This window comes from Chroicocephalus ridibundus, chromosome 14 (assembly GCF_963924245.1).
Source record: "Chroicocephalus ridibundus chromosome 14, bChrRid1.1, whole genome shotgun sequence".
NCBI classification, from domain to species: domain Eukaryota; kingdom Metazoa; phylum Chordata; class Aves; order Charadriiformes; family Laridae; genus Chroicocephalus; species Chroicocephalus ridibundus.
In genome coordinates, this window is record NC_086297.1 from 10,559,239 (window position 1) to 10,571,278 (window position 12,040).

At 38.3% G+C, this 12,040-nt stretch overlaps 1 protein-coding gene across 1 annotated transcript in view; it reads left to right on the top strand.

Moving 5' to 3' along the window:
- TBCD (tubulin folding cofactor D) overlaps positions 1 to 12,040 on the top strand; it is a 128,221-nt gene that overhangs the window by 96,503 nt on the left and 19,678 nt on the right. The window contains exons 29-33 of the mRNA XM_063351632.1: positions 174 to 265; positions 1,163 to 1,303; positions 6,271 to 6,354; positions 7,695 to 7,853; positions 9,151 to 9,289. Of these exons, the coding sequence (XP_063207702.1) occupies positions 174 to 265; positions 1,163 to 1,303; positions 6,271 to 6,354; positions 7,695 to 7,853; positions 9,151 to 9,289 (615 nt within the window). The remainder of the gene's footprint in view (positions 1 to 173; positions 266 to 1,162; positions 1,304 to 6,270; positions 6,355 to 7,694; positions 7,854 to 9,150; positions 9,290 to 12,040) is intronic.

Below are 12,040 nucleotides of genomic sequence, written 5' to 3' on the forward strand. Positions count from 1 at the left end.
GTGTCCAAAGGGAAGAGTGAGGCACGTTGACAGGTCACGATGAGAAACCAGACGCTCTTGGCTGTTTGGTTCTCTCATATGTGATTGAGCTTATTTTAATAGGACATCTAAATTTAACATTTATCATAAATAATGCCTTGGATTTAAATATCTCAAATTTTATATTTTTTCAGGTTTTGGAAGGTTTGAAAAAAGTTACCTTAATTTCCCCTGCAGACGTGAGCTTTGCAGAATCCAGAAGAGATGCCCTAATAGCAATTGCAAAGTATGTTAGACATCTTTATTTTTGTCTAGTTTTAATTTTTTCTCAAGAAGTTTTCTCCTGTTCCTTCTGCTTTCTATTATAGCATGGTTCTTGAAACCACTTACGCTGATGTACACATTTTTAATGTGGAACTGTGTGTGTCTCCATTATTCAATATATCTTTGATTCAGAGGATTATCACACATCGGAGGATGGAGTATAACATGGATGGTGGTGTGGTTTTTTTTAAATTAACTGAATAGCTAGAGTATATTTTAAAGTTCACCTTTCTCATGGGCTACTTTTTAGTGAGCTTTAGTGAGGAGGAAGAGTACATGTTTTTTACACTTTCTTAATAAGAAGATGGAATTGGTTTAAAGAAATTGTGCTTTTTCGCTAAAGGGATATTTTCTGTGTTGACTTGCCACAGTGCAGTTAGTGCTAATAGTATCACAGTATGTACGCTCTTAAACTGTTACATTGCAAAAAAAAATAATATCTCTTTCTCATGTTAAGCATGCCTTCAATGTAAAGAAGTTTTTTTTAATATCAAATTCAATGCACATTATATTAGTCCCTTGCTCTTCTTGCTTATTTCATTTTAAGGAGGGTTCGGAAACTGCCAGGTGCGTTAAGCATGTCCCTTTTTGTAGTATTACAGACATAAAACCAGTCTGCTTATCTGTTGAGTTGTTTTGCCTCGCCAGTGTTCCTTTAAACCCGAACACTCGTCAGAGATCCTCGGGTCGAATATAACACAGTAGCCTCAGAAATATTCTTCGTGCTATTTGTAACAGATCTTATAGGTGTTTAGAATATTGTGTGTCTGGGGAGTTTTATTAAGCAACAGAACAAAGCTATGATCTGAAAGTTCTCGATAGCGTTTTGGTTTTTCCTCCCTTTTTTCTCTTTTTAAAGGGTTTGCCAGACAGTAGGTGTAAAGGGAGACGGACCCCAGGACGAATATGTCTGCAAAGATAACGTTTCTCAGATCTATGCGACACTTCTTAATGGGGTGACTGACTACACCACAGACAGCCGAGGAGATGTTGGAGGATGGTAAGATGCTTTACAAACGGAGACTTAAAAGTAGCTGTCATGTTTGATGTCTAATTAAAAACTGATATCTTTTCAAAACCTGTTAGAAATATAGATAGCTCCAAACTTTTGGAGATTTGAGTGTGGGTAGAGAGGGAAAGGAAAGACTTGGCAAGAATTTGGTTGTCCCTTGCCTGCGTTTTAAACTGAAATTCAGCCCTATTCGGGTTTTGTGGATGACGTTATATTTTCTTAGTGAATATCAGCAATGTATTTAGTTGCAAAAAGTACAGAGATTTAAAGCATTACTTCTGGTTCTTTGAAATAATATATTTACTACTTCCTACTTGATGAACTCTCCTATTGTACGTTCCTGTTGTGGGGATTTTTTGCCAGGAGAGGGAGCAGTTGCATAACGTGTTAGTGACAAATTGTCGAGGCCAGGGACTCCAGCTGAGAGGGATAAAAGGTTTGTAAATTGTGCTGTGCTATTACTGGCTCTTTTATAAGTTTGGGGTTTCAATTCCAACTATGAGATTACAAGAATAATTAAATCTTAAGTCTGTAGGAACAGATCTACTAATGTGTGGTCTATAGGTATGAGATGAAGTCTGTAGCAGTCGTATTTTTGTGACGTTCTTCGGTCTTCACAGTTCCCTTACTGTGTAAAGAAGATTCAGTAGATCATAGTGCTGAATGTTCTGTGTTCCTTCAGTAACAGTGTTCTGAAAAGGCAATTTCTACATTGATGAACCAAAGCACTCTAAAGGCTTATGTCCTTCTTTGGGTTTGTGTTTAATTTCCAAAGAAGCTGTAATTGGGGATGTAACATCACTTGTGATTGGAAATTCCTGCAGGCGTTGAAAGTGGTAGACAGAGCAGCAGTGAAGATTGCGTGTTATGTGCTTCGTCCTGTAGAATTCCAAAAGGTAGTTACAGGGTGAGAAAACCGTGTGAAAAATGGATCTTAGAGATCAAATGAGTACTAAGGAAACATAACAGGCTCTCTTGTCAGGGTACTTTTCATTGTGTATTTATGAGCAAAAATATGCCCAGCCTGAAATGGCACTTGTTAATAAAAAGTATTAAATTATCAGAATTCAGGAATAAATCCAGTATCTGTGGATTTAAAATATATGACACTTTTGCTGCAATGTAGAAGGCGCAGAGCAGTAACACTTAATCCTTGCATACAGAAGCCATAAACGAAGTAAATGAATGTGATAAATTAATTTTAATTGTCTGTTAGCTGGTGGAAATTGATTTTGAGTAAAATGCTGTTTTTGACAAGGAATTCTTAATTTTATTGTCTCAATCCCTAGTTTTAATTTGAAAATATGCAGATATATGTTGCTATTAGATATGATTCTATACATAAAGTATCAGCCCTGTTGAACAGTATGGGTAACGCCATTTGTATGGTATGGTAATGACATGGTAATATATATTTGACCTGTCTGGCAACTATATGAAGCATCTGAGGGCACAGAGATGCGTGTTCAGGATTGTAAATTTAACAACCTGTTGATTGTTCAGATCTAGTATCTGGCTATGCTTTTATTACATTCCAGGCAGGAAGGGAGGAGTGCCTAAAAAGTACTAGTATGAAATAGTTTTGTTGGTTGGAGCGATGTCTTATTTTCCCACCTTATTGAAGAAGCGCTTGTCTAACAGTGCTGAGTCACATGAAGGGCTTTAGTGTTGAGTTTCCGTCATATCCTGGCAGAGTGTGTGTATGAAATAACTCTTTTAAAAAGACATTTTTTCAGTCGCTATCCTCTTCTGTGAAGGGTGTTTTCCATAGCAGTATATGAACATGAAACGTAATTTCCTTTTAATTTAATTGAGTGGCGTCTCCTATATTATAACTGGCAGCTGAGACTCTAGAGGTGAGGAGGGATAGAGGACTACTGACATGACAGGCTCCAAACTCCAACTCTTGTGGCTGTAGCAGAGCTGGCAGAGCTCCCAGACGATGGTTGTGACCCGTGATGGTGATTGGTGACTTGGGAAGGCAACAATGGGCGAGACATACGCTGTACCTCGCAGGGGAGGGCGTGCACTCCTCCTTGCTCCTCATACTTCTTTCTGTGGCCAAAACAGTCTCAGTCACTTGCTTGTTCCCTCCTCCCCGCTGCGAGCGGAACAGTGCAGTTGTGGAGCAGTGGCCGTGTTCAGCTTCAGCAGCCACGCGTAGTGTGCTGGGCCCTGCTCAGATCCGGTATCGTAACGCACGATGCCAAGTGTGCATTGTGTGAGTTTGGGAACTTTTTGTTTAGGCTCACATTTCTGGTTATCTCTGTTTCAGAATTCTGTTCTCCTCACTCTTCACTTTAGTGTCATTATTCTATTTGGTAGCCCCAAGTTTGCTTTAAAAAAAGTTCATCACGGTGGCATTCTCCTCTTTAGAGGAGATATTAGATAGCTTGAACAGGTGCTGTGAAGTACATTTGTAATTACCATGGGGAATGGGAGCTACTGTAACACACCCTATAACCAACTATTATCTTATGTAGGAAGAAACGTTGTGATTGTGCTTTTTTTGTGCAACGTGTATCATGCAAGAGTTTTCCACTGCCAGTGGTCATCGGGTGGTTTATACCGCTGTCAAACGTCAATGCATGTGCTCTGCCGAGTGATGATCAGTCACTGAGATCTCATCGGTTCCAGTGTGGGCTGCAGTGGTTAGTTATAACCACCCTGTCCCTGAACAGAACGTGAAGTGTAAGTTCTGCGGCACAAAATAGAAGAAAGATAATTTGCGCCCTGTTAGTATTGGGTTTGGTGCGCTTTTTTAATTGACTACCCTTGATCCTTTAGGTGCTTCACTGCAGTATTTACAAATGTGTTAGAAAAGTACGCAGGGCAAATAATCCAGACTACTTTTATCAGCCTGAGTTAGTGTTTGTGTGTTTGTATTTTTCTTGTTTTGTATAATGATACCCAGCTCCTCAGCCTTCAGTACTGGTTCTTAAAATTGTTATATGACAGGGAAATAATAACATGGGACAAGAAATCAGAGAAAAGTAGGCATGCCTGACATCTCCAACTTAGAAGAGGAAACAAGGATGCAAACTAGTCAGGATCAAGAGCAGGTCATTCCAGCTTGCGCAAGGGAAGAAGGAGCTCAGCTTTCCTTCCCCTTCCGCAGCCAGCAGAGAAGCAAGAGGGAGGTGAAGGGGTCTCTTGCTCAGAGAATGTCCACAACAGAGACCCTGGTGTAGCTGAAAGAAATGAAAAGCAACCGTGTAGAGTGGGGAGTCAGAGAAAGGGAAGAGATACTAAGCTTTTTGCTTTCAAAGTCAGGCAAGATAGTGAGGTAGGTAAGAACGTGGCTAAGTATAATTAAGCATTCAAGTTAACTTCCACATCTGAGAGCTCTCACTTAAGTTCCCCGTACCTATTGTTTATCCTTCTGTCTATGTCTTGATTGAAAACAAAACAAAGCTCTACAAAGTGGAAATTTTCAAAGAAATCCTGAGGAAATTAAATTCCCAAAACCCATTAACATTCAAATGTGCTTTGAGCACCAGATTCTTTTTAAGCTCCTTTGGCAATGCCAGCCAAAAACAAGTCAAGAAACATGTAAATTAAAGGGGGAAGGGGGAATCCTTTCTCATAGCAAACTGTTGGCTGCTAAATACTTCTGTGGCCTCTCAAATATGAAAGTTTTATCATTCTGTTTCTTTTAAAGCATTGGCTAAGATGGAAAGATACGGGGAGAATTGCCACTGCTCTGGAGAGACCTTTTCTTTGATGTGTAATTTTTTACTTTGTTTAGTGGAATCGTGGGAAAGTTTAAGCAACTTCACTTTCCGTATGCAAACTTTACGTTTCTTTTGACAGACTGTTTGCTGGGACTTGTCCAATCTGTCTACAGGTGTTAGACATGAATATCTAATAGTCAGATATTATATGAAAAAGTAGGAAAACATCCTTTGATGAAAGATTGCCAAACTTGAATTAAACTACTTAGGAAAAAGTGATGTAATTTACCTTTTTTACCATTATAACAAATGTCCCACCCAGTTCTAGATTGCATAGGCAACTATTTTTAGCTTGTTTTGAAAATCAGAAGCAGGAGTATGTCTTTCCACAGTAGGCAGGTATACCTTTTCAAATATTTGGATTAAAAAAAAAAATAATTATTACTGAGCAAGGATGACGTTACCTTGAGCGACTACCGTACTGAAGGTGTTGGTCCTGGTCTTCTGCAGGATCATGTAACCAACTGAGGGTCTGCCGCGGTACTGCCACGTCTTAATAAAGAAGCTACTTTTAGCAACTTAGGTATTGCCAAGGCATGTGGTTTAAAACAAGTGTATCGGTTTGTGATTGATTACACTCTTCATCTCTTTTTTGTTTGTTTGTACTGATGTTATATTTAGACGTTTTGAAGGCAGAAAATCTTCACCATATAGATAAGATGCACTCCAAGCACAACTCAGTGTTACTTTAGCTAAACTTTTTCATAAAACTGATTATTATTTAGCATAGAGATTTAAGCCATTCTGAGTCACAGTTCTTTTTTAAAAGAAAATGTACAAGAATATGGCACTTTTAACAGTAACGTCAAAATGTGGGTTGGCCTTTTTAGATGATGATGACTTGAAGCAGACAGACCACTTGGGTTTAAATACATCTACTTGCACACTAAATATTACTAATCATTATCAATGTTAACTACCTTAAAATGAGGAACAGACCTGACGACATCTAGCTGGAATAAAAAATAAGACGGTGAGGCAGGAGGCTTGTCTGGAAACAAGGATGTCGTTGTACCCTCAGTGCCGTGTGGGCTTCACTTCACCGAGTGGGGCTTGGGGTGCCGCTGTACACACTCCTCTTCTTCCCAAAAATACGATGGCTGCTCTCAGCAGTCAACGCTTGCATTATTTTGAATTTTTGCCAGTGTCTAACTTAACTCCTGATGTATTTATTTAAAAAAATACTGATGTAACTACTCTAATGTTTGTCTGTTCCAACAGGGTACGTGAAGCTGCTATGACAAGTTTAATGGAAGTGACGCTTCTGCTGGTTCAGAATGAAGCGGAGTTAATTGATGCCAACATGTACGCTACTTGTACTATTTTTCTGTCTTATCTCTTATAACTACATTCCAATCCACAGAAGAAAAGCATTGCTTATATATTGTACACTACTTTATTGAGTATCGCAGAATTTTTGGTGGAAGTGCATCAAGCTTGAGAGGATGCTGAGATGAATACAGATGCTGAGAATATTGTATCTGTTTTTCAGAGAGATTAATGTTATTGAGATAATCTGGGTGGTACCAGTTTATTTCCCACCTTTGAAATACAGCGCATCTGTGAGATTTGGTCTATACTTGCCGCCTCTGTGGAGCTTGCCAGTATTGTTCACTTAAATAGAAAGCAAACTTGCCCACTTATCCAGAGCATTGCATCGTTAATTTGGAATGTGATAAAATGCGGAGATGAGTTTGTATTCATTTCTGTCTTCTTTGCAGAATTATTTGTACGGAAATACAGAAAAAGATAATTGGTACTGAGCTTCTGATTTTTAATTTCATGATGCAGTACTCCTAATAGGAAAAAACAAAACCCAAAACAACTGTGCTGCAGCTTGAGCTGCAGCAAAACTTTCCAAATAATGGTGTTGCTTTATGGACAGACTATGCACGATGGTTAGCTGGATAGATACGTGATTTCTTTTTTACTTTAAAAAACCCCAGACTTTGACGGAAAATACTGGATTCTGTAGGAATACGCTACTCAACCAGAGCCCGTTGTCCAGGGGCTTCCTCCTGTCGGTCTGTTGCAGACAAGATTATTCATATAAAACTTAGAAAAGGATTCCTGCCAGCTGGATCACGTTTTCTAAATATTCTGGGTCTTGGTGTAACTGAAGGAATTCTAGCTGGTTTTCCTGTCATTAGTTGTCCTTTCTGAAGGTGTAAAGGGCCTTGTAGAACACAGTGTTGTAGCTGAGAGCTCAGTTATGAATATAGGCAAAATAGGATAGTGTTAAAAACTAGCCAGAGTTGAAGAAGGGATTAATTTGGGATATATAAGATTGGGGATAGACCTTGTCCTCTGCTACGTGTGCAGTTTTCTACTTGAAAATGTGCTTTTCTCAAGGTTCCTCCTCTATTTCCATCTGAAATGTATCAATTCATCCAAATGGTAAAGCACCTTTTTGGATGAAATGTGGTATGTGAATATCAAATACTGTGTAATATTATTGTCATGATGTTTTTTGATTGATCTATGGAGGACAAAGGTTGATGTCTTAAATCACTTGTACATTCATTATGAAGAGTTAAGCCAGAATACTTCCATAGCAGGATATTTTTGAAATCGTTGAAACAATTTAAATTTAAATACATGTTTTATTGATTAAATTATATGAGTAATTGTTTTCTTCTTTGTAGCTGCAAACAGATTATGTGCTGGCTGGCTCAACAGTCGGCTGAAAAAATAGATAAATTTCGAGCTCATGCAGGATCTGTGTTCCTTACTCTTTTACATTTTGACCGTCCTCCAGTTCCACACATACCTCATCGAGAAGAGCTAGAGAGGATATTTCCAAGGTAATGTATTGAAAAACGTATCCTAAACCAGTGAAAGTAAAAGATCCGTGCGCATGGTTACACCAACACAAGCAGCCTGATGTCATTTCTGTGCCCAAACGCCTAATACGTGTATGGAGGAATATTTGGTGCTGTTTTCCAGAATTTCACTGAAGCGTCCAATGAATATGCATAAACATATAAAATATTCAAAACAAGAACTTATCGTATGAGTTCCTGTTAAAACCATAGTTTCCTAAGGAGATCGGTCTTACATGGTCATGCTACGTAAGTCTTTCTCTGGATCAACCCCAATAATTTCTGAACCCATTGGCCAGTTTGGTGGTAGATGGTAGAGATCATGTCAGAAGTAGATGGGAGACCATTGGTAAAACAGAACTGCTGGGAGCTGTGTTTTGGTAATCCTGCTCTGTATGAAATGGCTGGTTTATAATCTCATTTTCTCTTTATAATGTGAAAGCTGGAATTTACCGGCAGTCCCCCTTCCTGAATTTTTTTCGCCAACTGGAAAACATCGATTGATCATTATGATATTTTTTAATTATTTAATAAATTTTTTATTTATGGTATTATTTATATATTCTATATAAATTTATATATATATTACTATATATATTACTATATATATAATATATATATAAAAAAATACAAATGTAAATAATACAATTGTTTAAAACAATTGTATTATTTTACCCAAGCTCTAGTTGCAGTAGTTTTCCAGGATGGAATTTCTAGTTAAAGCAAGAGTGAGTTAAAGCAACTCAGTCCTGAATGGTGATTGTAACACCTGACCGGGATGAGGAACATCCAACTTTGTGTCCCCATTGTGTTTGTTCAGCAGAGTCTCAACCTCCTGTAACTCCAAACGTGCTCTGTGTGCTAGGCTGCCGATTGATCTGTGGTGGGGGCGAGTGTGTGTGTGTGTCAGCCTTTCCTGGGATAACTTTGTCATTGTTGACCAGCTGTTGGTGGGAGAGAACTGGGAACGGAACGCAAGAAAGAGAACTTGTTTTCTTGGTGTAGAGAAAGGTGCACGTGGAAAGGAACCTGTGGGTCAAACCCCTTATTTGAATCAGAACAAGGACTAGAAAGTTGCTTCCCTGTACCGGCAGCAGATGAAGTTCTGATGTATGTTTTCCCCAGATGCTTAAAGAACAATGATTAATTTGATGCTTAGGTAATTCAGAGACTTTCTTCACTGATGTGCTGCTTGAGGATGAGTAGCTGTCATGAGAAAGGATGTGTGGAGAAGAAAAACGGTGCACATGGATAATTTCTTTCCTTCCCTTTTCCCCAGGTCAGAGAAAGAGACTCTAAACTGGAATGCTGCATCAGAAGCTTTCCCTCGAATCACCCAGCTTCTGGGTTTGCCAACATACCAGTACTACGTGCTTTTGGGTCTCTCAGTGTCTGTTGGAGGATTAACAGAGACAACGGTAAGAAAGCAGAGTGGCATTCCTGTAGGAGCATGCGTTTACCTGATAAAATTGTTGACTGAAGTCTTTAATCCCAATGGATATTGCAGATAGTTGGGTTTTTTTCTATGAGAATTTCAGATGCAAGATTTTTTTTAAAAGAAATCAAGTCATACTTATAAACCTGGCTTTATATTTTTAATCTTTGAAAGTATTATTTTCTTCACTTACTGAGCGTGCAGGAAACAAGGGGTAAGGGCACTTTGTTTCTCATTTTTGGCATGTTTCTCATACCAAAAGTTACATTACAAAGAAGCATCATTCAAATGTCTATCGGAATCCTTTGCAATCTCTGTTTCATTCTTCTGTGCATGAACAGTATCTTTATCACTGGTTTTGCTAGTCTGTTATGCTGCCAGTATTATAATTTTTGTGTATCCTTCTGTCCTTACATTACATCTTTTCTTGCTAGTTTCAGAATCCTGGTTTCAAGACATTTGGCTTCTAACTTTTTTGTTATTTCATGTAGCAAAAGATGTAACAGATACGAAAACAACTGTTGGGGTTAGGATGCGCTTCAGTATGAGATTCAACATGACACTGCAGAGAAATATCAGACCAGTAACAGAATATTCTGGACTGTCAGTCAAATCTTTAAATTGCCGTGTGTCCTGCAACAGGAGGAGGAGGAGGTCATGAGTCAGCACCCCAACAGTGTTGAAGAGTGTTTCTAATTAAGATTGCCGTGTCTAATTAAGAAAGCTGGTAGAATAGTGGTATGTGTTGGGCAGTGCAGTTTTTGTGGAGAGAGAACAGCTTCTGTTTCTCAGTCTTACCACGAGCTGTTCAGAATATCCCCAAATGATGGTTTGCCTGGTGCCGTGGGTTCTGCGCTTCTGAGCCGGAGAGGTCCCTGTGCCTCTGGGTTTCCTGTAGCTGAGAATCTGGTGTCTGTGCAGTCTTGTGTATTTAAACCAATTTTGAAAATTTTAATGTTTCTAAAATGGCATCTAATTATATAGCAACTGCTATTTTAAAACTTTGAAAACATATGCTTATTGGTTTGTGACAGTAATTACCGGATAGACATTATAACTCCTAACAGATTTTTTTTTAATAGCAGACATGCACATGAAATTCAGCTTTTGGTCAAACACACTTAATTATAGGAGGCTCCACCAAAACCAAAATTATTCATATAAGTATAAAAAAAAGGGAGGAAAGTTGTGGAGGAACAGACATTCTGACTGCTGACTGAGGTCAGAGGAAAATTCTTATTCAACATTTTAATATATTTTTTCTTTTTTTTAAAAAGTTCTGGTTTTGCTTGGTTTTGAAAAGTGTAAACAGTTCGGTTACTTCTCGCTCGCTTCCCTTGTTGCCATCTGCCAGTATATTTAAGGGAAACCTTCTGTACTGTTTTCAGAGTATGATTTTGAAATGTTAACTTTCTGTGACCCTGCATTTTTCTTTAACGCTAAAGGCTTGTTCCGGTTAAAATATTCTCAAGGGCTTTGGCTTTAGAAAGAAGATGACCTAATTCTCTTCCGAGCCAGACAGAAGTGCAAGGGAGGCTCAAAGTATAGGGTCCTTACGCTTGCGATTCTAGAGTGTGGTGAATTACATTTAATATTTAAAATGTGATATATACCTTAGAATTATGTGTCTTAATAATGACTGGTGTTTCAGACTATTTTATCAAAGCCTGTAGTGCTCTTTACTGGATATCCGGGGACTGATTTAAAACATTAGTAGAAAATTTTAAGAACTAGTCCTATTAAATCCATATGAAAGAAGGATATTTTTAAAATCTTGGATAAAGGGAGAAGATTGTTCAAATATGTCTTCTTGTAGTGACCTGTGTGCTCTTGTGATCTCTCCTTTCTTCTCTCTCTCATTTAAAAAATACATATAGACGTACACATGTGAATATAAAAGTTAGAAGATTCTTGTATACCGCAAGAGAGTCTGAGTTCAAACGTCGATTTGTCTTTAAATCATCTCGGGGAATCAGGAGGAGAAAGGCTCTATTGTAATTCCGTGGTCAGTGGCTATTTTTCCGTAGTTAAAATTGCTCTGCAGTATATTTAGCAAGAGTAGGTCTTTGTTTTGCTTTTTAAAGAGATTTTCTGAAATGAGCTGTGTGGGGTATGTCAGAAACATCTTGGTGGCAGCGTGGTTGCTGAAAGAATTGTGACTCAAGCATTTGAAGTAATCTGGGAAAACAGAAGATGTCATTCCCTTTGGGATCTGGCATTCTGCAACATCGCCTTGGTTCAAAGGGCACTTTCTCTGTGTAAAAGAATCTTCTAATTATATATCTGGCCCACAATGATGCATGTTTCTTATGGCTGCATAAAAAATCCTCTCAGTGTATGGAGATCGGAACTACACAATGATGTTCTTTCTCCAGTTCGCAAACCCTGTAGTTTCAGGGGTCGGGATATAATTTTGATATAATTTCATGATTGTTCAACTACACTACACTTAAAATTTTGTTACAGCACAGAATGTCCTGTGATTCCGCTCCCCCCATAAAGACTGAAAAGGACATTTTAAAATGTTAGAGAAATTTTAAGTAAAACCTTAAAAAAATAAAAGAAAAATAACTGGAGTAGCCAGTTCCCAATCTATCCAATGAATGCATATGGATGTTAAAGCACCTGACAAAAATTAAAGCCTGTCGGTGGCATAAGGATGTTAACATTATATATGTGCCAAATACATGATACAATCTCTGTTTTACTTTCCTCAAAACGGGCTCATGGTGTG